The sequence below is a fragment of the Orcinus orca genome, chromosome 11 (genome assembly GCF_937001465.1).
Source record: "Orcinus orca chromosome 11, mOrcOrc1.1, whole genome shotgun sequence".
In the NCBI taxonomy this organism is placed as follows: Eukaryota; Metazoa; Chordata; class Mammalia; order Artiodactyla; family Delphinidae; genus Orcinus; species Orcinus orca.
The window spans coordinates 52,578,940-52,603,339 of record NC_064569.1 but is presented as its reverse complement, the minus strand read 5'-3'; the positions used below and the strand labels follow the sequence as shown (position 1 = coordinate 52,603,339).

The window sequence follows — 24,400 nt, the reverse complement described above, 5'->3', positions numbered from 1 at the left end:
AGCCAATTTGATTTGCAGCCACCAAAAGATTCTGACGAATATAATTACACCGCATTATACCTATATTTACCTCAACATTCTCATACAATGATTTCTGGGTAAATCAGATTTTATTGAAGGGTTGGTGTATCTAAAAAGAATTACCACATGGAGGGTTGTAATAATAATATGACATAGTATATTAATATTATTATCTTAATATAACATACCAGTTATATAATAATAATAATCTAATCTAATAATAATCTAATATAATTATAAATAATCTATAATATAAAAATAAATACCCTAAATGTTATACACTAAATACAGCATTTCCCATAGTCTAAGAGAAAACAACCCAAGAAGTTGAACAATTCACAGGGTGTTTTCTCATCAGTGTTCCATACCCAGCCTTACACCTCTGTCCTCATATATGTGCCTTTCTTAAAAAAAATGCCTCTTGTTTCTAAACTCCCATGGGAGAAACTCCACCCACCTTTTGGGAAATCCTACCCTTATACACAGGATTTGGTTTTATTCCCGGGTCCATCCCTCTTCCCTAGCATTGCATTTCCCGAAGTCTGAGTTTTTCAGCCTATAATAATGCGCAGGGCTGGGAGTGGAATGAGGGAGAGTGGTGGGAAGGGGTGGCACCAGCAGGCCAATCCAAGGTGGGCTCTGGAATTTCAAGTACCTCAGAGTAGCCCAGGGCGGCCGTGGGTGTCCCAAATCCAGACTGCTTTTCAGGTCTCCCTGCTAGGGGGAGTGGCAGACATTTTGTCCAACAAGTATTTCCTCTGGTCCCACAATTAACTGTTGGATCACACACATACAAGCACTAACAATTCTCAAAGGCAATGTCGTCTAGAAAGCAACGATTTTCTAAGCACCCTCCTGGAGTCTTGCAGAGTTGTGTCAGTTCTTTTTCTTGATCCTACCTCTAACCTTTATTAGAAATGATACTCTCTCAGTCATGATGGAAGCATGAGAAGGTCTTACATGTGCCATAATGTATAGGAGCTGATGAAATTTTTAGCCCAGGGATCATCTTCCTCCCCAGTGTCCTGGTCTGGGGCAAGTGAGATGGGAAGTTGTCTACAGAGGGGACAGTTTCATTAACTTAGTTACAATATCTTTCTCCCCTGTTGGGTCTGGGGCTCCTTGGAAAGTTCTAAGTTTCACAGCCAGAGTAGATAGTTAATAAACAGGTGCTGGATTAACGAGTGACATCTGCCATGGTTATATTTAGGATTCATCACTTGTGAATATGTTAATGGACTTTATTTATACACATTACTAAACAAATGGATTTGAAGACTTTATTTTGGGCCAGGCTCTTGGTTTTCCAGAAGTTGCTGATTAAGATAAAAATATCCGAGAAGGAAAATAAATCCTTAAGCTCCAGTAAAGTGGAATCAGTTCCCATATTGGCCAGAAGAGGGCAGAGTCCCTGTGGGAATGTGGCAGGATAGATGTATTTTGATACTGCAGAAAGGTTTTGGAGCATAGGCACTGGCTAGGGAAGGGAAGAGTAAGTGGCAAAGAGAATCTGGTGGGAGACAGAGGAAGAAATAATTTCTAAAAGGTGACATAAGATTTTAAAAATTCTGTTTACTCCATCCAAATTCATCATTCATTTATTAATTTATTCCTTTATCAAACATTGCTGAGCGCTTACTACGTGTCAGACTCTGTGCCTGGGGTGAGCAATGCAGAGATGAACACAGCAGACATGGTCTGGGGAGTGTACAGACCAGTAAGGGTTACCGGCATTAAACAATTAAGTGTGTGTGTAATTAATGATTTTGATAAGAGCTATGGAAGAAAATAACAGGATGTTATGAGAACTGCTTTAAGTTGGAGGAGATCTCTCTGATGAAACCTGATGGTTGAAGAGTCATGTGGAAAGTTAGGAGACACGTGTTCCAGGCAGAAGGAATAGCTTGTATGAAGGCCCTGAGGTTGGAGGGGGGTTGGAATCTTCGAGGAATTAAAAGCAGGTCAGTGTGGCTGCACAGGGGTAGCGGCTGCACAGGGGTAGCGGCTGCACAGGGGTAGTGGCATGAGGTAGATTTGGAGAGATGAATGAGGATCATGCGGGGCCTTTTAAGCCAAGCTCAAGGGTTTGGATTGTCTTTTTCTCTCAATTTGAAAGCAGTCACTGTTTATTAACTGACCAGATTACAGAAATAATCAAGGTAGATGCCTTAGTTCATCCTTCTAATAAGCCTATTGATCTGGTGCCAGCGTCTCCACCTTCTAGAAGATGGGTGGCCTTTTTCTTCATTACACCTAGTGGAGAAGACAATTTGAAGGGTCACGGGAAGTTGTTTGCTTCTCTGAGACGTTTTCCAACAGAACAGATCTCATGAATCAGATCCTCCATGCAGATGACGCCACATTTACTAAGTGATTGAGCAATCCATGTGTTATCTGTCAGGGCAATTCACTTCTTGTTGATTTTGCCGTAGCCCAACTTGTAGATCAGTTCATTCTCTGACTTCAGGTTTGGGTACCCCCAATGCAATACGTGGTTCCACAATCTTCAGCATGTTGACTGAAGCCTCGTTGAGCTTCACAAAGGTGTCACTGAAGACCTGGAGGAGGCGAAGAAGCTGCAGCACCTTTCGGACCTTTGAGCTCACACCATTGCTACCTCTGATCCTGATGACAAGTGCCAATCTGGGTTCCTCGGGCACATAGAAGTGGCCAGCTTTTCTTGCCCTCCTAGCCATTCGAATATTGCTTCTGTACATCTGCCTATACTCCCTGTAACAGTGCTTAGCCTTTTCATTGATAAACTTCCTCCTTGCCTTTCAAAGCATCTTTTGGATAACTTCTCAGGAGCTTGATCTTCAGCTCTGTGAAATTTCTTTGCTTTTTCTTAACGGTTTCTGGTACAGCAGGAACCTTCTTTTTTTCCTCTTCTGCACCCTCCATGATTCCAGCCAGAAAAGAGCAGGTTTGGATATTCTTGTACAAGCAACGGGAAGCCCTGAAAGGGTCTTAAGCAGAGGCATGGATCATCTTATTCATATTTTGGAAGATCACTCTGGGAGTTCCCTGGTGGTCCAGTGGTTAGGACTCTGCACTTTCACTGCTGAGGGCCCAGGTTCGATCCCTGGTCAGGGAACTAAGATCCCACAAGCCGCGAGGCGGGCCAAAAAAAAAAAATCACTCTGGCTGCAGTGTGGAGAATGAACTGGAGGGCTATTGGGGGAAGCAGGGGTGTTAGGAGGCTGTTACAGTAGTTCAGGGAAAAGACGATGATAGCTTGGACTAGGGTGGTGACAAAACGTGGCAAGAACTGAGTGAATTAGAAACATATTTGAGGACAGACTTGGCAAGACTCGGTAATCGGAGGTTGAGAAAAGGTGTCAAATGTTTTCTGACTACTTTCTATCATGAGCAATTGGGGAAGTCTAGGGAAAGGCAGGCTGGGGGTGTGAGGATGGAGAGTGGAGAGTAGAAAATGAAAAGTTCAGTGTTGGATCCCTGTAGCTTGAGATCCCTGTGAGATACCCAAGTGAAGATATTCTGGCCTGGAGCTCTGAAAGGAGGGCTGAGTGAGAGATTCAAACTTGTGGATCAGCCCTATATAAAAATGGCATCTAGGGGCTTCCCTGGTGGCGCAGTGGTTGAGAGTCCGCCTGCCAATGCAGGGGACACGGGTTCGTGCCCCGGTCCGGGAGGATCCCACATGCCACGGAGCGGCTGGGCCCGTGAGCCATGGCCGCTGAGCCTGCGCGTCCGGAGCCTGTGCTCTGCAGCGGGAGAGGCCACAACAGTGAGAGGCCCGCGTATCGCAAAAAAACAAACAAACAAACAAAAAGGCATCTAAAACCATGAATGTGGATGAAGTTACAGAGTCAGGGAACACAGAGGGATGAGATGTCCCAGGACTGAATTCTGAGAAACTGTAACCAAGGCAGGGATCACAAACATAGTCTGGATTTTGTGGATTAATGGGAAGAAAGTCCTTTCAGAAATGTATCCAGTGAGGGGCCACCTCATCTTTCTTTCCTTGTAAGGAACTCTTATGTATTAGTTTCCTGCTACCACTGTAACAAATTATCTCAAACTCAGTGGCTTAAAACAATACAGATTTATTCTCTTCAGCTTCTGGAGGTCAGAAGTCCAAAATTGGTCTCACTAAAATTAAGGCATTGGCAAGGCTGCGTTCCTTCTGAAGGCTTAGGGGAAAATCTGTTCCCTGGCTTTTTTCTGACTTCTAGAGGCTGCCCACATTCCTTGGTATGTGACCTGCTTCCATCTTCAAAGCCAGCAAATGACAGGTGGAGTTTTTCTCTTGCTGCGTCCCTCTGACTCTGAGTCTCCTCTCTCCCTCTTTTATTTCTAAAGATGCCTTGCGATTCCATTGGGCTCACTGGGATAACCAAGGATGCCGTCCTCATCTCAGGACCTGCTGATCAGCCGCTTTACTTCCATCTGCAGCATTAAATCCCCCTTGCCATGAAATGTATTGTCACAAATTCACAGGTTCAGTAGATTAGGACATGGGCATCTTTGGGAGTCATTATTCTGCCGACCAAACCTTACAAGTCTTGCTTATTCCTCTTTGGAAAAGTGTAAAAGGGTACATGCTACTCCTCAAGTCCTAGAAGAAAGTCTCCCGTGATAGTCCAAAAGGGTGCGCTTGACAAAAGTGGTGAGACTTGCTTGTGTGTCTGTGTATATTTGTGCACCCATACCTATATTTCAGCAATTCACCCAGTTGGATAAGAAAGAAAAACAACTAGTGAAGTCATTGATTAGGGACTTGTTTATATTTATTCCCTTGTCAACTAGAATAGGGATCCTAAGACAGAGATGAATGTCTCTGTCTTAGCGCATTTGGGCTGCTATAACATAATACCATAGACTGGGTAGCTTGTAAACAACAGAAATGTATTTCTTACAATTATAGAGGTCGGGAAATCCAAGATCAAGGTGCTGGCAGATTCGTAGTGTCTGACGAGAACTCGCTTCCTGGTTCATAAACGGCCATCTCGCTATGAACTTCCAGGAAGGGGTGAAGTGTCTCTCTAAGGTCTGTTTTATAACGACACTAGTCCATTCACGAGGGCTACACCTTCGTAATCACCCCCAAGGGCCCCAACTCCAAATATCATCACATTGTGAGTTAGTATTTTCAACAGATGAATTTTGCAGGATACAAACCTTCAGTTTATAGCAGTCTCTTAGTAAAACATAATGTCACTTAATACTTGTTAGAATGGTAAACAAACAAACAAACAAAAACACCCACAAGTGCCTCCCCACCCCCCTGCCCTGACCATACCGGCACTGTGTATTCAGTAACCTGTAACAATCATTTGTGGCTGGTACCGGTGTCACAGCAACTCTATTCTACACAGAAGGAAATTGAAGTTTTCGGAGGTTACGTAGATGTGCCAAAGTCACCCAGATGATACAAGATTAAGGTGGAGACAGAATTCAGTGGTCTCTGACCCTGGGCCCGTGTCCTTATTTATTCCTTCATCTTACTTCTCTCAGAGCTGTTTTCTATTTAGAGGCAAAATGTCCTAGTTGGACTATGATATATACATACGGAGAATCATATTGCATGTACATATAGATATTATATATACTAATACATATGAAAAAGCCAAATGCCTACTAACCCATTGAAGTTTTTGATCAATATAGATGTAAAAAAGCAAATAAGGCAGATTGAATGAAATCAGCATTTTTATTACTTGGCTGATATAAATTTTACTTGGACCAATAGGTGTTTGTTTATTTACCCAATAATGTTCCCCTTCCCCCCGTTTTTTATTATGGTAAAATATACCCAATAATGTCTTGTATTAAAAAAGATGAGACTTTGGTGTCTAAATTTTTTTGAGTGAGTTAATGCACTTTCTTGAAGTGAATGCTTACTCATTTCAATTCTCTTTTAAAGAAATATTTGAGGCTACAAACTTATACCTAAGAACCACTTTAACTGTTCCCCATACGTTCTGATATGTAACACCTTGATGGTTGTTCAGGTCTAGATATTTCGTAATTTCCGTTATCATTTCCTTTTTAACTCATGAATTGTTTGGAGGTGCTTTTAATCAAAATGTGGTATTCCCCCTTTTCTATATTGCTGTTGTTGTCTAACCTAGTGATAATGTGGTTAAAATGTATTCTATGACATCAGACTTTTGAAAAATTTCGTGCTGTCTTTGTGACTGGTATGGGATCGATTTGGATAAGTGTTGTATGTGTGCTTGAATAGAACGTGTATCTTCGATTTGGAGAGTACACTTTCATGTAGCTGTAATTAGCATGTTGAATCCACGATGCATGGCCTGCCACAAAAACACAATTTAAAAATTTTTCAGTGGGAGTAGACTTCCTCTGTCCCTGGGGATAAATTCTGGAAATTGTGGAGTTCTGCGGACTCTGAAGTAATAAACAGTCCTGTTCTCACTTTGGTCCCCAAATCACCATCTCTGGTGAGTGTCTGGCAGGATATATCAATCAGTGCTTCAGTCTGCATTCAGGTGAGATGGTACCTCCCTGCATGTGGATGGCTGTGGGCTTCCTCGGGGGATACGGCTGGCTTCTGGATCCTAGCCTCTTCTCTCTCCCCCATCGGCTTCTTCTTAAGCTGCTGCTCTGTGTGTCTAAGCTTCCTATCTTAGTGAATGGCACCAGCACCCATTGCCTAGGTCAGAACTGGCAATTTTCCCGGACTCCTCTTCCCATTTCCACTCCTATTTCTAACAAACACCGAGAGTCATCAACTCTGCTTCCCAAATATGTCTCAAATTGGTTCAGTTCTTTCCATCTCTGCTGCTGCTGCCTCTGTTCAGACCACCTTTATCGCTTGCTTCTATCATTGCAATCACCTGAGAGCAGATCCCCATCTCCACTTTGCACCCTACTTAATTCTTTCTGCTGTAGCCAGTGATTTCTCTAAAGTATAAATCTGATTACATCATTCCCTGCTCAACTCATTCAGTGGTTCCCTATAGATCATAGAATAAACTTCAAACTTCTTAACTTTGTTTACACGGTCCTTCAGGATCTGGCTCTGTTTTAAAAAATTTCTCTCCAGAGTCTTGTGTGATCATTTCCCTCTTCCTAAAACAAACCTACACTCTAGCCATTCTTACAGGCCCTAAAATATGCTATGCTTGTTCACCTTGAAACATAATGTATAGGACTTTATGTCTTTGAGATTGATGATCTTTCTTGAATTTACACATCTTAACTCCAAAAGAGTGGAATGATGGAAAAAAGATTAACACACACACACGCACACACACAAATACATACAGATATACACATACATTTGTGTATATAGACACATATATTAATATATATTTTGGATAAATGTATGGAAAATGTACATAAGTGTATGCATATATGATGGAAATTAGCAATCACTAAATGCTTTTAAAAATTGTACATGGATATTCAGTTATAGACAGCAGGTTACACAATACATTAATTTTCTCTTCTTCCCTAGATTCCATCAGAATCCTAGTAAAGGCATGTAAAAGCGATAAATCCATGAGTACACAAAGAATGTGATTGGAATCATTAAAAAATAAGAGATTTCCACATATTTCTGGAATACAGATTCAGCAAATTTTGCAGAGCAGAAGAAGCTGCCTCTTCCACTGCACACAGAGGAAGACAGAGACAAGAGAAATCAGATTTGCCCAGAGGAATCCCAGAAAGACTTAGGATTCTGGAAGTCCAAGTAGAGTAGTGGGTGGTATTTAGGCTTAGGGCTGAAATCCGGGTGATTACATGGGTCAGTGGACTGCCATCCATTTCTCTGGGCATAAAATGTCATCAATTTGCTTTCTCTCCTGAGCCTAGAAGTCAGAGGTGACTTCCCAGGAGACCTCAAGTGTCTTAAAAAAAAAAAAGAAAGAAAAAAAGAAGACCTCCATATACCTGTGGTATGAAGAGTTGAAAAGATAAAATCAAGAAAATCCCCAGAAAACAAAACAGAGAGAAATTTAAAAATATATATTTAAAATATCCAAGCAGTGTAGAGGATTAAACCAGCCCTATCTGATCAACAGGGCATCCAAAAGATAGAATAGAGAAAACAAAGGTGAATAAATTATCAAAGGAACAACATAAGAAAATTTCCCAAGATTAGAGTCAAATAATCAACTTCTCAGTGAAGCATTCCCAGACTAGCCCATTAAAACTGTAGTCCCTCCACCTAGCCCCTCCTTACTTAATTGTTCTCTTTTCAACTTATAACCACCTGGCATACAATGTATTTTACTTGTTTGTTTAATGTCTCTCTTCCCATTAGAATGTAAGCTCCCTGCAGGTAAGGCATTCGGTCAGTTTTATTCACTGGGGCATCCTCAGCGCCTACTCAGTGCTTGGTACAGTCGGTGTTCAATAATTATTTGTTGACTGAATGAATAATAGAATGACTCAAGAGATCTAAACCCTCATCTGCTGTGGAAAGAATTCAGTTGATAACACCTCAAACTGGTTTCTCAATAAAATGATATATAGGCCTATAATTTAGAAATATGAGACAACCCCCTGAAGCAATTACTAAAACAGTCAAAGGCACTTAACTGCATCTGAGGAATAAGATGGGAGAGTAGGAGTGGGAGGGGGCAAGTCGCTGTTGATTTTCATCGTAAGTTATTGCAAACTATTTGCTTTTTTCACCGTGTGACTGTACTTTTTTGTTTGTTTGTTTTGGTTTTTGGTTTTTTTTTGCCGTACGCGGGCCTCTCACTGTTGTGGCCTCTCCCATTGCGGAGCACAGGCTCCGGACGTGCAGGCTCAGCGGCCATGGCTCACGGGCCCAGCTGCTCCGCAGCATGTGGGATCTTCCCGGACCGGGACACGAACCCGTGTCCCCTGCATGGGCAGGCGGACTCTCAACCACTGCGCCACCAGGGAAGCCGTGCACTGTTTTTTTTAAGAGTGTATATGTCTTAGAAAACATTTTGTATTTATTTTCTGTAAATATATATCAACAATAATAATAGCTAACATTTATTGAGCACTTATTACATGCTAGGCATTGTGCTAAGCTTTATATGGATTCTTGAGGAATGTATTACATATCTGTTGTCATTTTACATGGATTGAAAACATCTGGATTTAACTTAAAAATAGAAAAAAAAAACTCGCTCAATCCCCAAATGTAAATATTTAGTAAGCTTAAACTCAATCGAATAAATTCTGCTTCTCAATCTTCATAACAAAGATATGAATTTGATATGCCTCTTCCTCTCCTTAAAATGCAAGAAACAAAGCATCATGCCATATTTTTTAAAGTTTTTATTTATTAGGAAATCCTCATAGAACTGCAAAAGCACCTGTCAACAGGAACTATAGAAACTGAAGGAAAAATTGTGCGTAAGCTCTTTTGGAGACATCTGTCTGTGTCATCTGCTTGCTTTCCCACCACCCTTCTTTCCACATTTCTCTTTCAGTCGGTTCATCTGAAGTGTAATTGACCTTTGTTTCAGGAAATTTATGGGATTTTCACAACATGAAATGGCTTCTGACAGAGTCATTTTTGGGCCTCAGCTCTGATCTGCTTCCTCCTGTCTGTGCCCGGATATTCTGCTGTGACGCCATCCATCACTGGTTCAGGAACACATGGTGCCATCACCGCGGCAAATCATTCTTCCATCATTGCAGAGGTGAAATTGAAACATTGATAGCTGTTAACAAAAATCCTTTTAGCACAGTTCTGTCGTTTGGACGCTTCTGGGGTTTAGACTGTGCTCTGGATCTGTTGGGAGCAGCCCCTTCTTCCCTTTCCTTTTTGCTTGACTAAACTCCTCCTCATTTCTCAGGCTTCAGCTGAGATGTGCCCCTGGAGAAGCCTTTCTCGACAATGACCCCACCTGAATGTGGATCCTGCAGCTCCCGGAGTATCCCTCTGACATTGACTTCATAGACTGACTTGTTGCTGCCATTTATTTTCAGTCTCCTGTGCTGGACCTCATGATCCCTGGGCACAGAGACTGAACTCTTCGCCTTGCTACCTCCAGCACACGGTGTGGTGCCCTGGTATGTAGTAGGTGCTCAGTAACCATTTGAATGAATGAATGAATGAATGAATGAAAGCCACTGTCACTGTGTACAGTTCCACTTTAGTTTCACATACTGAGTATGTATGAAAAATAAGAACCAAAACAACTGGACAGCTGTGCTTAACAATTTCTGAGTGAAAGGCTAATGAGTTAAATAATCTTGGCCTAAATCCAGAAGTTAAGGGAAAAAGAGATAACGAGAAGGCTGTGCATACTTCCTGTGTTCTGTAGGAAATAAATATTTCCTAAGCTCTTTTCCTCCAGCAATTTCCGAAGTTGAGAATGCACCATATAATTTTATAGCCCCATGAAAGAAGAAAGTAAAATGCTTTCAAAATGGTTTGTGCCACATGCTGTAACCTAGCCTCTTATTTATGGCTTGAAAAATAGGTGAGGGAAAGTTGTTATATATTCCTATTTCTTCAGAGCCTTTGAATAATAGTTAACAAAGACCACACTGAAAATTGAACTTATCACTCATGAGATCAGCTTCTGAATTATGTGAAGCAAAAAAGTTTCCAATACAGTCCCCTCCGCCACCAATCCCTCCATCCCCTCAGCTGGCATGAGAGAAGCATCGTAGTTACTTCATGCCTTTTCTACTGCTGCTCTTCATTTGACCAGAGCTAATATGCGCTGAATGCCCTTCCAAATGACAGGAAAAAGTTGAAAGAGAACTTTAAAGGTGATTTTAAAATTTTAATCTAAGGCTAGTTGAAAGATGATTGTTTAAGGTCGTTCTGTGATTATTGGGAAATTGGGCAAGATTTCATTTTTTAGTTCAAGTATGTGACAGGCGAAGAAATAGCAAATCAAAGAGAAAAATAGAAGAACAAAATTATTCTACTTTGATGGCTTATGTGTTTTATCTGTGATGCTAGATTTTCAGTTTATGTAACTCTGAGGGAAAATGGATACATCAGGATGCTATTAATAATAATTGTGGGAAATTTTTCATTGATTTATGTGAGATCAGACTCTGGCCCATTGTCTCTTTTCATTCGGCAGTTTTTTCTTTTGTAAGAAAAGTACCTTGGTTAAACAGAGTGTATCATTGACCTGAATGGTGTTCCAGAGACATATTTAGTTACAAGTTGAAACAGTGTTGGTCCCAAATCTATTACCAGAATAATAGTCACATTATCTCTCATTCATCTATGGGTGATAATATGTGATGTTTCAGTTACTTTCTTCACTAGCTCTACTTTGTTTACTAGACCCTAGTTGCCATTGTATATTGTTATTATTATTATTTATGCTTAATTATGAATTACTTTTTATGTTATCTTAAATTTGAGGAAGGACATATCTCCCACACATATTTAAAGTTAAGTATATATATATAAATATATTAATATATAAATTAAAATATAAATATTAAATTAAGTTAAATTTATTTAACTTAAATTATATTAAGTTAAATATATAAATATATATATATATTTTATACATACATACATGTATGTATATGTGTTACATATATATATACACATATAACTGCAGTGGTTGTGAAATAGACAAGCTCTCTCGTGAAACTCCACTGCTGACTATGAGGTTGCTATTTTGCCATCTGTTGGTTTCAGACTCCAGTAGCTTCTGTTATCAGTCCAGGAAGTTCCTTGTTTCTCTAACCTGGAAATATAATAGGAAGCCATGTACACGTGAGCTATGGGAGAGCCAGGAAGGGTTCCCCCCATCCGTTACTCTTTCCTTATTCTAAATTCTCATCACTTGGAACTGATTCCTTTGTGTTTAGGTTTTGTGGGCATCTTGGTATCACAGAATCCTAGAATTTTAAACCTAGAAGGAATATTAAAGATCTGATCCAACCACCTTCCTAAGCCTGTAGATAAGGAAACTGAAATTCAGAATTTTGTCCAAGGTTTTACACTCTGAGGGTGGTAGAACCACTAGAATCAAGGCCTTCTGAAGGTCACTTCTGCTGACTCTCACTGTGTTCATTCATTTCTTCGCTCTTTAATTTACGGCATAGTCAGGATTCTTCCGGGTGAAAGTGAGAAAAACCCAAATCTGACATACTTCAAGGAAAGAAGAAACGTTATTAGCCTCTGGGCACGATAGGCTCAAATAATGTCTTCCACACTTGGACTGTCTCCAAATCTTGCCTCCTGTCTGTGTGGGCTTCATCCTCAGGCAAGCTCATCTCGTTGCTGTGGCAACACGCCTTCCTCTTCACCACCCTCCCCTCAGAAGTTGCAGGCATGCATCCTACCAGCTTTCATTCCACCAGAGTGAGAAAGGCTCATTCTCCTAGTTAGTCCCGGAAAAGTGGTGACATGAAATCTCACAGGTTTGCCTTGGGTCATGTGCCTGAAGCTATCAGGGGGTCAGAATAGATCAACTGGCCTAGCTTAAGTCACATGCTCTCCCCTGCCACCAGGGGAATCTCATAGGCTGAGAGTGAGGGAGAGGAACTTCCTCCAAAAAATTAAAAAGCAAATAAAAATCGGAGTGCTGTGGCAGAGGAAAGTAAAATAGAGACCAAGCCGTTTAAAGCAACCACTATCAGCTTCAAGTCCATACTGTATCTCAGACACCGTGCTACGTGTTTGTCTGGGTAGCATCTGTTGTTCGTTCATTTGCCTACCGGTTGTTTTTTTTTAAAAATGAACATGCTGGCCGAAAGCTGAACTGACAGTAATGGAGTCAAGGAGAGATTACATTGGATGTGTTGAGGGGGTGATGGGGAGACAAAGGGGAGAGGTTTGGGGTGCAGAATCCTGCACAGGGGAGGAAAAGTGAGGTCTGAATGAAGGTCAGCGGGGATCCAGAGTACAGGAGAGACCTTGGAAAAGGCCTATGAGAGGCTGCCGGTCTCCACTGGGCTATCTGCTCGGTCTCAGCTCTGCTCCCTGAGCAGATAACCCCGTGGAGATGCGGCGTGGTTGATTCATTCATTTGCGCATGCATTTTGGGAAGGCCTTCTGTGGCCAGCTGCTGTGCCAGGTGCTAGGGAGGCAGAGGTGGTAAGACGGATCTTCCCTCATCATCCCCCGGGGGCATGCTACACAAAGCTTTGTGACAACTGCAGGAATTGCTACCAGGGAGAAGTCCAGAGCGTTCCAAGAGAATATACAGAGGACCTGACTGTGTGCAGGATGTGGGCAGGGAGAAAGGCAGAGAAGGTCCCCTAGAGTAATACTGAAGAACTGGAGGAGGCTTGCTAGGGCGGAAGAGAGACCGGGAGAAGAGAAGGAATTCCAGGCAGAGGGTACTGCAGCCTGTGCAAAGGGGTTCAACGTTGTTGGGGAACAGTGGGGAAGGCCAGTGACTGCTCAGGCTGGAAGAGGAATAAGAGCCAGACCATGCCACTCGCTTCGGGCCACTGGAAAGACTTTGAAATTTATTTGCAGACATTCGGCCTGTGATCAGATTTGTGTTTTTAGAAAGATCCCACTTGCTGAGGGTGGAGAAAGAATTGAGGGGGGCGGGTGAGACTACACAGCCAGGGCTTAAAGAGGGGATAGTGTAGAAGTGGCAACAGAGTTGGAGAGAAAGCAATCACAGTCAAGAGGTGACTTGAGGACGTGGGGTGTGAGGGCGAAGCTGGGGCAAAGTGAGAGTAGCATTGCCATATATGCACTACTGAATGTAAAATAGCTGGCTGGTGGGAAGCAGCCGCATAGCACAGGGAGATCAGCTCGGTGCTGTGCGATGACCTAGAGGGGTGGGATAGGGAGGGCGGGAGGGAGACGCAAGAGGGAGCGGATATGGGGACGTGTGTATGCATATGCTGATTCGCTTTGTTGTGCAACAGAAACTAACACAGTACTGTGAAGCAATTATACCCAATAAAGATCTATTAAAACAAAATAATAAAATAGAAAAACATCTGAAACAAAACAAAACAAAAAGAGGTCTTTGAATTTCTTAGTATTGGAAAGGTGACTTCAGCAATAGTTGGACAGGCAGTGCAATATACCCATGGGTTTGTGAAAGTTTCACATTTTCGTTAGCTGGTTGAAGAGCAGGTTTTATTTTCCATGACAGTATTAAATTGGCTGGGGATTAGGCTGAATGTAATTGTTTAATGGCCAAATGGATCCCATTGTAATAGTGACCATATATCAGCCTGCCAAGTGCCTGATTTAAGAGTACAAGGCCACAGGGAACTTCTCTGAGTCTACAGATTTGCTGACTAAAGATAAAGGAATGGGACCTTAAACTCTGGCAGCCCCGCAGAATGTCCTGGGTCTTAACGGTCTTGCTTGCTACAGTTTAGATAATCCCTTAAATCTGTAAGAGTTCATATATGTAGACTCTGGAACTATATTCTTGGATTGATGAATGGGATGAATAGCCAGGTTCAGATGCTCTGCAGTGCCATGGAAGAATTCCAGTTGATGTGGGGCAAAGACTCCAAGACTGGGTGTGCCGTAATGATGGTGGTCTTCTGGAAAACCAGCTTTGCCAAAATGAATTTGAGCCTGGGAAGCTAGAATTAAATATGTTAGGGATGTGCACCCGAAGGAAAGTGTATCCTGAGCAGTGACTGATAGGATAGTCTACGGTTGTACAATAGTCTAGAGAACAGAGTGTGGAACCAGAGTCAGGGACTTACGGCTCTGCCACTTACCAGCTCTGCCTCCCAAGCCAGTCACTAACGGTTTCCGAGCCTCAGTTAACCTATTTTTAAAGTAAATATAACAATAATAATAATACCTGCTATGTCACCCAGCATGGTGCTGAAGATGAAGATGACGAAATGAAGATGAAAAGAAACGAAATTTGTGAAAGTGCTTTGTAAGCGAAAAATGAAGATGCTAAAAGAATTGTCATTATTTGTTCCAGTCAAGATAGGCCAAATTGTACCATGGTCAGAAATAGCAACATCTTGCCTTAAAACAAGGTCTCTTTCTTGCTCCTTCCGGCAAAGTCCACTGCCCGCTTGGCAACTCTTAGGGTATCACTCTCCCATTCATGTTTTTAGGGACCCTTGCTCACATTGACCTCACCTCACTTTCTGGTTATGCAGTGGGCCCCACTGGCTGGACCACTGTAAAAAGCAGCTGCTGCTTTTCCCCCTCTCCTGGGTTTGTTTTCCCTTCTGCAAGTGCGTTTGGATTTTACTTTGGACCATCAGCCATTTCATGCTTTCTTTTTTTTTCTTGTTTGTTTGTTTGTTTGCGGTACGCGGGCCTCTCACTGTTGTGGCCTCTCCCGCTGCGGAGCGCAGGCTCCGGACGCGCAGGCTCAGCGGCCATGGCCCACGGGCCCAGCCGCTCCGCGGCACGTGGGATCTTCCTGGACCGGGACACGAACCCGCGTCCCCTGCATCGGCAGGCGGACTCTCAACCACTGCGCCACCAGGGAAGCCCCCATTTCATGTTTTACACGGGGCTGGCTCTTCTCCACACCACCAGTTCAGTCACCAGGGGAAATTGCACACAGGAGAATCTCCTTGTTTCCTCTCTTTTTCTCTTCTGGAATAAGCAGTCACTTATTCCTGACTGGTCCAAGGAGACTAGTATCCTTAGGTGACCAAAGGGAAATCTAAAGGGGGTGCAGAGTTCAGTGGAAGAGGACTGGGCAGAAGAGAACTATCAGGTGGCCTGAAGAATGCTAATGAGAAGGTGAGGGGCAAAGACTGGCTATAGAAGTGCATTTAGCTTAGCCTCGTTAGGCCGGGGGGCTAGAGCTGGAGGCTGGAATTTGGAGGGAGAACTGGAGTTAGGTGCTAGGATCTGGGAGGAGGAAGACCCCCGAGAAACCCCCCTCCTCCAACACTGTGATACATTGAACCAAGAACAAAGTCAGGAGCCTGGAGCGGCCGGGGCTGAGGGCTGGACTGAATGGCAGAAAGGAAGAGACCCCACAAGCAAATGAAGCTGCGGGGCATCAGGGACCCCTAAGACCATTGCTGTAATGGAGGTGATGTGCATTTTGCTGATTTTTCAGGGGTGATTCCTTTTAGTAACCAAATCCATTGAGATCAAACACAATGCAAACCACAGTGGGAAAAAGGAGTCTGTACCTATATTAATGATTTCCATGCATGGAATGTACAACCAAACTCGGGTTTGAAAACCTTGATACCTTTTGGACCACGTCTGTGGATATCCCTGTGTGCAAAGATCAAATAATGGTAGAAACTAGAGGAAAACATGCTAGCTTTAAGCCCACCCTGCAGCCGGAGTCCAGATAACAGAAATAACCAACGCTGTATAGCACCTTCTATATGCTGAGTGCTTTTCAGCATTTCACCTATATTGATTTCTTTAATCCTCACAACAACGCCTTTTTTTTTTTTTTTTTTGGCCGCGCTATGCACCTTGTAGCAGGATCTCAGGTCCCCGGCCAGGGGTTGAACCCCGGGGCCACAGCAGTCCTAACCACTGGACTGCCAGGGAACTCCCACAACAACGATTGTAGATAGATGCTGTTATTATTTCTATTTAAAGATGAAAAAAAAAACGATCCCAGAATAGTTATGTGACTTGCGAGTTAGTGGGAGAGCCAGGATTCAAACCCAGGCAGTCTAGTTCCAGTCCACACCTTTTGCACCATATGGGGCAACGGGATGTCTTGTCCTGTGTCCCTGGTCATCACCACCTTTGCAAGGGGGTTGAACGACCTGCATCTTTTGGAGTGATGCCACTTAAATGGCAACTCTCGTCCTTAGATTCCTCTGTGACATAGCTGACATGGCCTGCAGAACCAGCAAACGCCAGTCAGTGACATGGCTTGGGAGGTCACTAGAGCTCCTGGGATCTCAAATATTCAGGGAGAAGTTGTGGCCGGGAGTTACAGGACTCCTCTTTCCTCCTGCCTCTCTGGCTTCTCAGAGGAAGCAGACCACTAGGGCTAGATCTGCATCTTCTATTTTTTCTCCTGCAGCAAGTTTCTTCCTAGGTAGGTACCCCGCCCTCCCTCCACCACCCGCCCTCCACATCTAGGTACTGGCAGTGAAGCATTTTCAAATGTTGTTACTCCATGTTTCCAAGAATGTCTGCTTAATCTAGGATTAGGGCAGCCGCAAAACAGGTGGAATCGCAAGTGAGAAAATAATCAGATGAGAGAAGGGGAGATGGGACTGACAGATCACAAGGGGTTGGATCAAGTACAGGGGTAGGATTAGGGTCCTGGAAGGCTGGTAGGAGTGAGGCAGGGACGACCCCTGGATGAATGAGGGTAGAGGCGGGTATTAAGGTTGTGAATCAGGCTCAGAGGCGGGAGACAAGAACCCAAGTATTATAAAGTGGACACAAAGTGGGGTGCTGCTCACTGACATGAGGCCTTTCCCATAGGCTCTACCGGGACTGGGTATGAGAGTAGGACAGAGGCATGGCTGTCTCAGCATGGATGGAGTCCCGAACGCAGAGGAGGAAGCGGGGGGCAGAGGGTCGTTCTGCAGCTACTTCACACCTCCTTGAGGAAGAGACCAGATGGCCAAGTTTTACAGATGGCTAAGCTCAGACTGTGGGTGTAGACCTCTGTTGTTGCCTTCTGACTCTGGTCGTTATCTATCTGCATTCCCTATTTCACAAGTAATTTTTATTCTTTTCAACTTCTCTTCCTCTTTTAGGCCAGATTTCTTAGAGCTGAAGAGCAATTGCTCAAGGATGACCTTGCCTAACTTGAAGAATTACTTGTTCAATAAAACATTAATCTTATGTAAATAAAACTTGATAAGAAGTGCATCCATGCTGCCCTGGTCCCCTCTCTTGGGCTTCTTGTTTCCCTTTTCTGAAGTTTCATTCACTGGTCTCTAATCTCAGCTTGCATCACGTCCCACTGACTAGATTGTTATTCATTCTGTAGTACTGTTTTTATTGCTGCCCAGACACCTAAACCACTTACCATCCATGAATTCACCAGAGTCGAGCACCCCTAGTCCTGTTAGAACATTCCCCTCCACCGCCGGCCCCCGCTTATGAAATGCTACACTGGCTGAGACTCGGTGTCCCTGCAGCCCCAGGATCCTTCTCTGATGACGGCGCTACAGCCCTTGTGTGAGAGGATCTGCGATTTGCCTCTGATATTGGCAGAGAGTTCAAGATGCGTCGAGCCACTTTCAGGGTAACTCGATAAGGTTCTATTTACAGAGCTCTCTCTTGAGTTCAGCTCCCTCAGGAGAAGTTTTGACTCTCTGTAGGTAGGAAATCTCATTTACCTTTATTGCCCCAAATGATATCCAGTACATATTAGAGGCTCCTCTGATATTTGAATGCATTTGGACACCCTCCTTGAACTTAGGTGTAAACTTAAGAGATTTCTTAATAACTTTCACAAGTGTACTACTTATTGTTTGAAAGCAATACTTTAACTTTTCTAAGAAGAAAAGGAAAGAAAAGCTTACTCAGAGATCATTTAATGAGCATTAACTCTAAAATACGGGAAGTCCTTTTATCCCATTTATCTACTTATCCTATTCTGGACATAGTATGTCCTTTCTCAGTCTTTCTTTTTCAAGCCAAAGATTCTCTCTTGGTTTCTTTGTTTTCAAGAAGTAATTTCTTCTCATGTGCTTTTCTATATTAATGAAAATGAAGAGACTAAATATGGGTTACATTAAATACATTTGGCCTGTCTGTTACTAGACTGAACTAATGATCCACCCCAGCAGGAAACAGATTTCCCTCCTCTAAATTCTTACAACTTGTTGCCTCAACAGTTTACTCGGTTCTTTTTGCATGCTGCCTGTATTTTTGCACCTGCATACTTTTTTTCCAAGGAGATAATATTTTGAAAGCCCTCTTGGTCTGGGACTTAAAGCATAAAGTAGGCACTCACAAAATATAGGCTGTGAAAATAAATAAATGAAGGAATGAAGTAGTAAATTTGACAATAAATTTCCTGACAGGAGATTTCTTAAAATGAACAAGCGCTTCCTAAGAACTAAACACAGAGAGTTTTAGTGACAGTGGTGGCAGCACAACCCAGAGGATTTGGCTTTAAAAAATCCTGGATCTACTCCTAACCACCAGCAGCGTTATAAAGATGATCTTGAACTTGGTGGAGTGATTCTGACTCTGCTTATAGGTTTTACAGAGTAAAAAGATTCCTATTCAGTAGACACTTTGTGACTTTCATTTCTTATTCTTTTCACCAAACGGTTGGACCTCTACAGATATTAAGTCAAAGATAACTGACATATCAGTTACTCCCATTACAAACTTTGTAGATGCAGGCCTTCAATGGAAATTCTCTAGTTTTAAACTGTAGACCATTCTTCCTTTACATTTCTTTAAGGTCATCTTTGTAGCGTTAAATGTCAGGCTACGAAAGGTGAATTTAGGGCAGTTGATTTAAGAAGTATGATACAGCCTTCGCTCAGAATCCACGGGGCATTGGTTCCAGGAGCCCCTGCCAATACAAAAACCCAAGGATGCTCCAGTCCCTTATATGAAATGACTCAGTACAGTCGGCTCTAGGGAATCCGTGGTTGGTCGAATCCACGGATTCGGAACCCGCAGAGGGCCTTCTGTACTTTAAAACTTCATGTTCGTGTGTGTAGAGGTGTGGGTGCACACAACAAAACGACTTGTGAATGTCTCTCTCCTTGACCTGTTTTGACCAAACTTTATTACTCATTTAATGGAGTCATGACAAAGAGTAGGAATCAAAACACATGGGGATCACAGAGGCTGTTATGTTTATTGTGCAGAACAGACAGTGATAATCCACTAGAGAAATACTTTCAACAAGCAAGCGATTCAAAGTACAATCATAGACAGCAACTCTACATGAAGAACAAAGTTAGAAGACGCTCAAAGAAACAGGGAGAAAGTCAACTGCAGTTCAACGTCTTGATACTTTTCTCCTGCACACATACCTAACTTGCAGAAATGGTAGAAAAGTTAAATGTCCAGTCTTACTTAGCCTGAGACCAACAACAGCAAAGAACAGTCCTATAAAATTTATCTCCCACAAAAATAAACTATATATATAAAAATTTTATGATGTTCTTACTGTTCCATCAGCCACAAGCTTTTTTCAGTATGAAAAATGAGGTATACTGGGGCTTAAGAGGTAGTAGTGTGTTTTGATTGTACAACGTATAGGAAATAAGAGAGTAATTTCATCAGAGATGGAAACTGCCGGGTGCTCCGAGTTTGGCCAACACGAGCAACTGCTTTAGTTTTGAGCCGGCCAGTGAGGTTTCAAAAGGCCCAACCCAAGATACGGAACGGGGCTTCTTATGAGCCACTGTTTAGTTGCTTATTTAATGCACAGTTAACAGTCATGTTGAGTTTTAATTCTCTCCATAGCTCCTTTGGTGATTCACAACAGTGAGCAATCTGCCAGTCTCAGAGAGGTATGTGGCCTTTGAAACTACCTCCCTGAAGCGGCTGGAAGAGAGATGGTTTTGAGTTTCATTTGGCATCAGTACTAAAAGCCAGACTGACACAAGCCGTCATGAGAAGCTACCTCTTGGCCCAGTTGATAATACCATGTTAAAAAGTCAGCACACTCACTAGGAGAGAAAGGAATAAAAACTCTACATAAGAAGCGTTCAAAATAAATCTGGTTGAGACATATTACAAAAATCACATTTGTGTAAAATACATGAAAATATCTGTCAAGCATTTTCTCATATTCAACTAATCTTCAAAACACATATTTTTGATTGCATCATGCAAAAGCTGAGCTTGTTGCATCTCACCTACAAAGCTTCAAGTTTCTTTGAAGGTTGGCTTTATTTTATTTATTTGCAAAAAGTATGTAAAAACATGTTCCTTTCTATCAAAAGCCTTTTACAAAAATAGTTTTGAGGAGGGTTAGCTGCAGTCTGAACTATTTCAAACATTGACAAAAATGAATGCTGCAAGTAACAAGTTCATTCCTTTTGAAGTCTGGAGGTAGGTCTTTGCAAGTCAATGAGTCCATTTCCTTAAACAATTCATGTGAGGTACAAACTTGGAGGGTGATATTTAAACATTACAGTCAGATTTTGTGTGACGTGTAGTGTAAGGAGGAAAAATATCCTTAAGAACCTAGGAGCGACTTGGTTAAAAAATATTCAAGTTAATGTGGAGAATCTAGCAGAGAAGCTGAAACAAGTATTTGTAAAATCTTAATTAAAAAAAAATCCCATAGAAAAATACATAGCCATGCTGAAACACAGTAAGGAGACTGCTTCTTCAACTGTAATTAAGTGTACACAAAGAACTGTAGGCGATTAGCATCACCTACCCATTACTTTTCTTTTTCTTGCATTGCTTGTGTATAGCAGCATGTAGTAAGTACTAAACTGTAAATTAACTGTAATATTCAGAGGTAGTATTGAGCAGTGGGGTTGTATTGCATCTCTGGCTAAAAGTGCAGTTTGAGTGAAGAGATGGTGAGCTGAAATCAAAGTAAAGCACCTCAGCCAACCATCCTATGTCAAAACGTGTTACTTGAAGTAACACATAAGCTTCATTTGAGGTAAGTGGTATTTAGGTCTTTCACAGAAACTGATACACAATGGAGAGAGAGAGAGAGCGAGCCTGCTTTTTTGTTGCCGTTGTTCTTTAAATTGTAGTATCAACTATAGCAAAAGAAATTTGGATTTCGCCCCTCTCACCTCATAATCCAGGTGAGCTCATCATGCATTATTCTGTTGTACCTTTTCATTAAATTACAAAGAGGATAATTTTACTTGTCTAGGTTCCTTAAAATGCTTTGAGGCTGACAAGTGTGATTTATTGCTAAATGGCATTTGGCTCTGTAGGAAGTAGATTCTACCCGGATGAGGGTTCCTGAAAAAAAAAATGAGGGCCGTGAGTAAATTTATTACTCCTGCTGATATGGGTGGCATCCATAAATAAAGGAGTTGGCAATCTGAGTTTGCTTACTTCCCTTTTTGAAAAGTGAACATCACCTTTTCTGGTTTGTTAAGCTGGATGAAAGGATACATCAGCATTTCGTCTCATTTAGAAATAAAAGTAAAAATTAAAAAAAAATCATCAAGTAAGTGTCTACAAGGTTATATGAAAAAGAGAGAAGTAGTATCTAGTCCTATCTTTGGTGTTCTAAACAGAAGCTTCACTACTGCGAGCGGGTTGGGTGGTGTCTGAGGCAGTCAGTGTTTCCCACCGCGCCTCTCCTAGCGTTCGGAATGCCCAGCGTCACGCGGGTGACACGTTTCTGGTTTGGATGCAGTGCAGTGATTGACTAAACCCGATTCAGAGGTTCTTCTCACCCACCCACTCCTGCTTATCAGATCCACAAACTATTAGTAGGTTAAGGAAAAAGAGAACAGTAATTAAAAGTTGCATTGTTAAACTGTGTCCCCTGTGTTTACAGCAGTTTTTCACTAAACCTGGGACCGTGAAGGGATTACAAAGAAGGTGATTAATATAGTCCTTTTTAAGGTTACGTGACTTCTCCCCCCACCCCCACCCTCCCCCGCCCCACCCCGCCCCCTAACCCCAGATGAAAGTGGAAAGACCATGGCGACAGAGAGTAAGTGGTCACTGCAGTGTCTTCTCCCTTCAAAAGATCCAACTGCTGCTGAGGTAGAAATTGAATGCTGGCGCCCCCTAATCCTCTTCCGCAGACTCTTGTGAGGATGTCTCTTCAGTCTCCTCCTGGAACACACAAAGGGCACAACCATTACACTGTGTGGGCTGTTCAGACAAACAGTTCAGAGGTGACCTGTTTCCACAGCACATTATGCTGGCTTCAAAAGAGGATGCGGATGATTGGCAAGCCCCCTCGTTCCCAGGGCTTCTTAAACCGTAATTGAGGAATCAAGGTGTTGTTTTTTCCCAGAGCAGTCATTAGCCACTGTTGACTTAAGGCTTGACATCATGGCGGCTGCTCAGCAAATTCAATTGTCTGCCGTCCAGAGAATGTCAGGCCCGTGTGAGCTTACTCACCAATCAGAGGGAAAAAGAAATGGATAAATTTTTCCCGACAGCATCCCAGTCATCAGTTTTAAAAACCAGCAAATCAAGTGCAGGGGATCTGTTCTTAATGGACAAAGAAAATGCGTCCTGCAGACATTGGTCATCATAGCCGATGCTCTTAGGGACTGGCTGTTATTATTCCCATTTTACAGGTGAGAAAATCAAGGCACAGTAGGTCGTATACCCGAAGTCGCAGAGCAAGTCGAGCCAGGCTTTGGGCAGAGTCAGACGGGTGTTGGCAGCTGTGTGTAACCAGGATGCCACTGCCATGTACCAGAGGCAGCGTGAGGGCAGACTCGAGCCTGAGAAAGGGCTGCAAGAGCTGACGACTCACTTCCTTTCCAAATGGATTTCCTTCTTCTTGTATTTATTAAAGCGCATTTTAAGACAATGACCAAAGCTTGGCATTAACTGCTCAATCTCAATACTGAATCCACACTGACCAAACATTTAATGGTGGTTTGGCCAAGCAGAGAAAATCTAATATATATGTTTTTGCAGGGCCTCCTCTTCCTATAAATCTAATTTCTCCTTCTCTTTTCCTTTTTCTGATTCCGTATGGCTCTGGAATTTGTTGGAATTTCTGCAAGCCGGCTTGAGCTGCAAAGTTCTCCTTCCTTCTGCTTGTTTAACAAACGTGCAGTACCTTTCAGGACATGGGTGGTAAAGCGGAGACAATAAACATTTCTGATAAAAGCGTCCTTAGTGAGAGGATGATTTTTATCAAATGCTGTACATTGTCTCATAAGACGGCATGTGAAAAAGATCTGGGAGAAGAGGTAAACATTCATTCCTGCAGCAAACTTTAAGAATGGCCAGCTTAAAACAGCTTATAACAGTCTTCATACTTTAATAGATTTGATTTTCCACATGGCTTCATTTTGTCTGGGTGGCTAACTGACACAATTTATACCTCTCTTCCTTTCCCAGGTCACTACAGTACACCATTCAGTAAAGCATGCCTTAAAGCTTGTCTGCATTATATGACCAAACTTCCATTCATTAGTGTTTGAAACACTTCAGCTGTGAAGGAACTCCTAAATGCTACCATGTGTGACGCCTTTGCGTAAAAGCAGCAGACGGGAGGGAAAAAAACCCACATGAACGGGTACTCACATGCTCACATGAATGCGCACACGCGGACACACACACACACACACACACACACACACACACACACACACACACACACACACACACACACACACACACACACACACACACACACACACACACACACTCTATCCTGGGCTTTAACCACAGGCCACTGCTTACTGCAAACCCTTTGCAAAAGGTTTCAAACGTTCTCTTCCCCCAAGACTGAAGGAGCTGTAAATCCTGGGAATAAACACACACACAAATGAATGGATTACAGCTTAAAAAATATAACCACCGCAGCATCAAGTCATGAGATTTCACACCGGTTTTGTTTAGTCTGCTCTGGGTTATGTGGGAAACGTGGAACGTTTGAAGCTACCTCGCATCTGCTCCCAACCCCCAAACGGC

General features: G+C 42.5%; 1 protein-coding gene, 1 non-coding gene and 1 pseudogene across 2 annotated transcripts in view; 1 reads left to right on the top strand and 2 right to left on the bottom strand.

Annotated features, from left to right (window-relative positions):
- Nucleotides 1-2,189: 2,189 nt before the first annotated feature.
- Nucleotides 2,190-3,985, bottom strand: LOC101271200 (60S ribosomal protein L7-like; annotated as a pseudogene).
- TRNAE-UUC (transfer RNA glutamic acid (anticodon UUC)) lies at nucleotides 3,043-3,115 on the top strand. Its single transcript has one exon. It is a non-coding gene; the product is annotated as a tRNA-Glu (tRNA).
- A 15,274-nt stretch (nucleotides 3,986-19,259) lies between the features above and the next one.
- The window catches only part of HMGA2 (high mobility group AT-hook 2), a 139,702-nt gene continuing 134,561 nt past the window's right edge, over nucleotides 19,260-24,400 (bottom strand). The window contains exon 5 of the mRNA XM_004276598.4: nucleotides 19,260-22,573. Within this exon, the coding sequence (XP_004276646.1) occupies nucleotides 22,526-22,573 (48 nt within the window). The 3' untranslated portion in view covers nucleotides 19,260-22,525. The remainder of the gene's footprint in view (nucleotides 22,574-24,400) is intronic.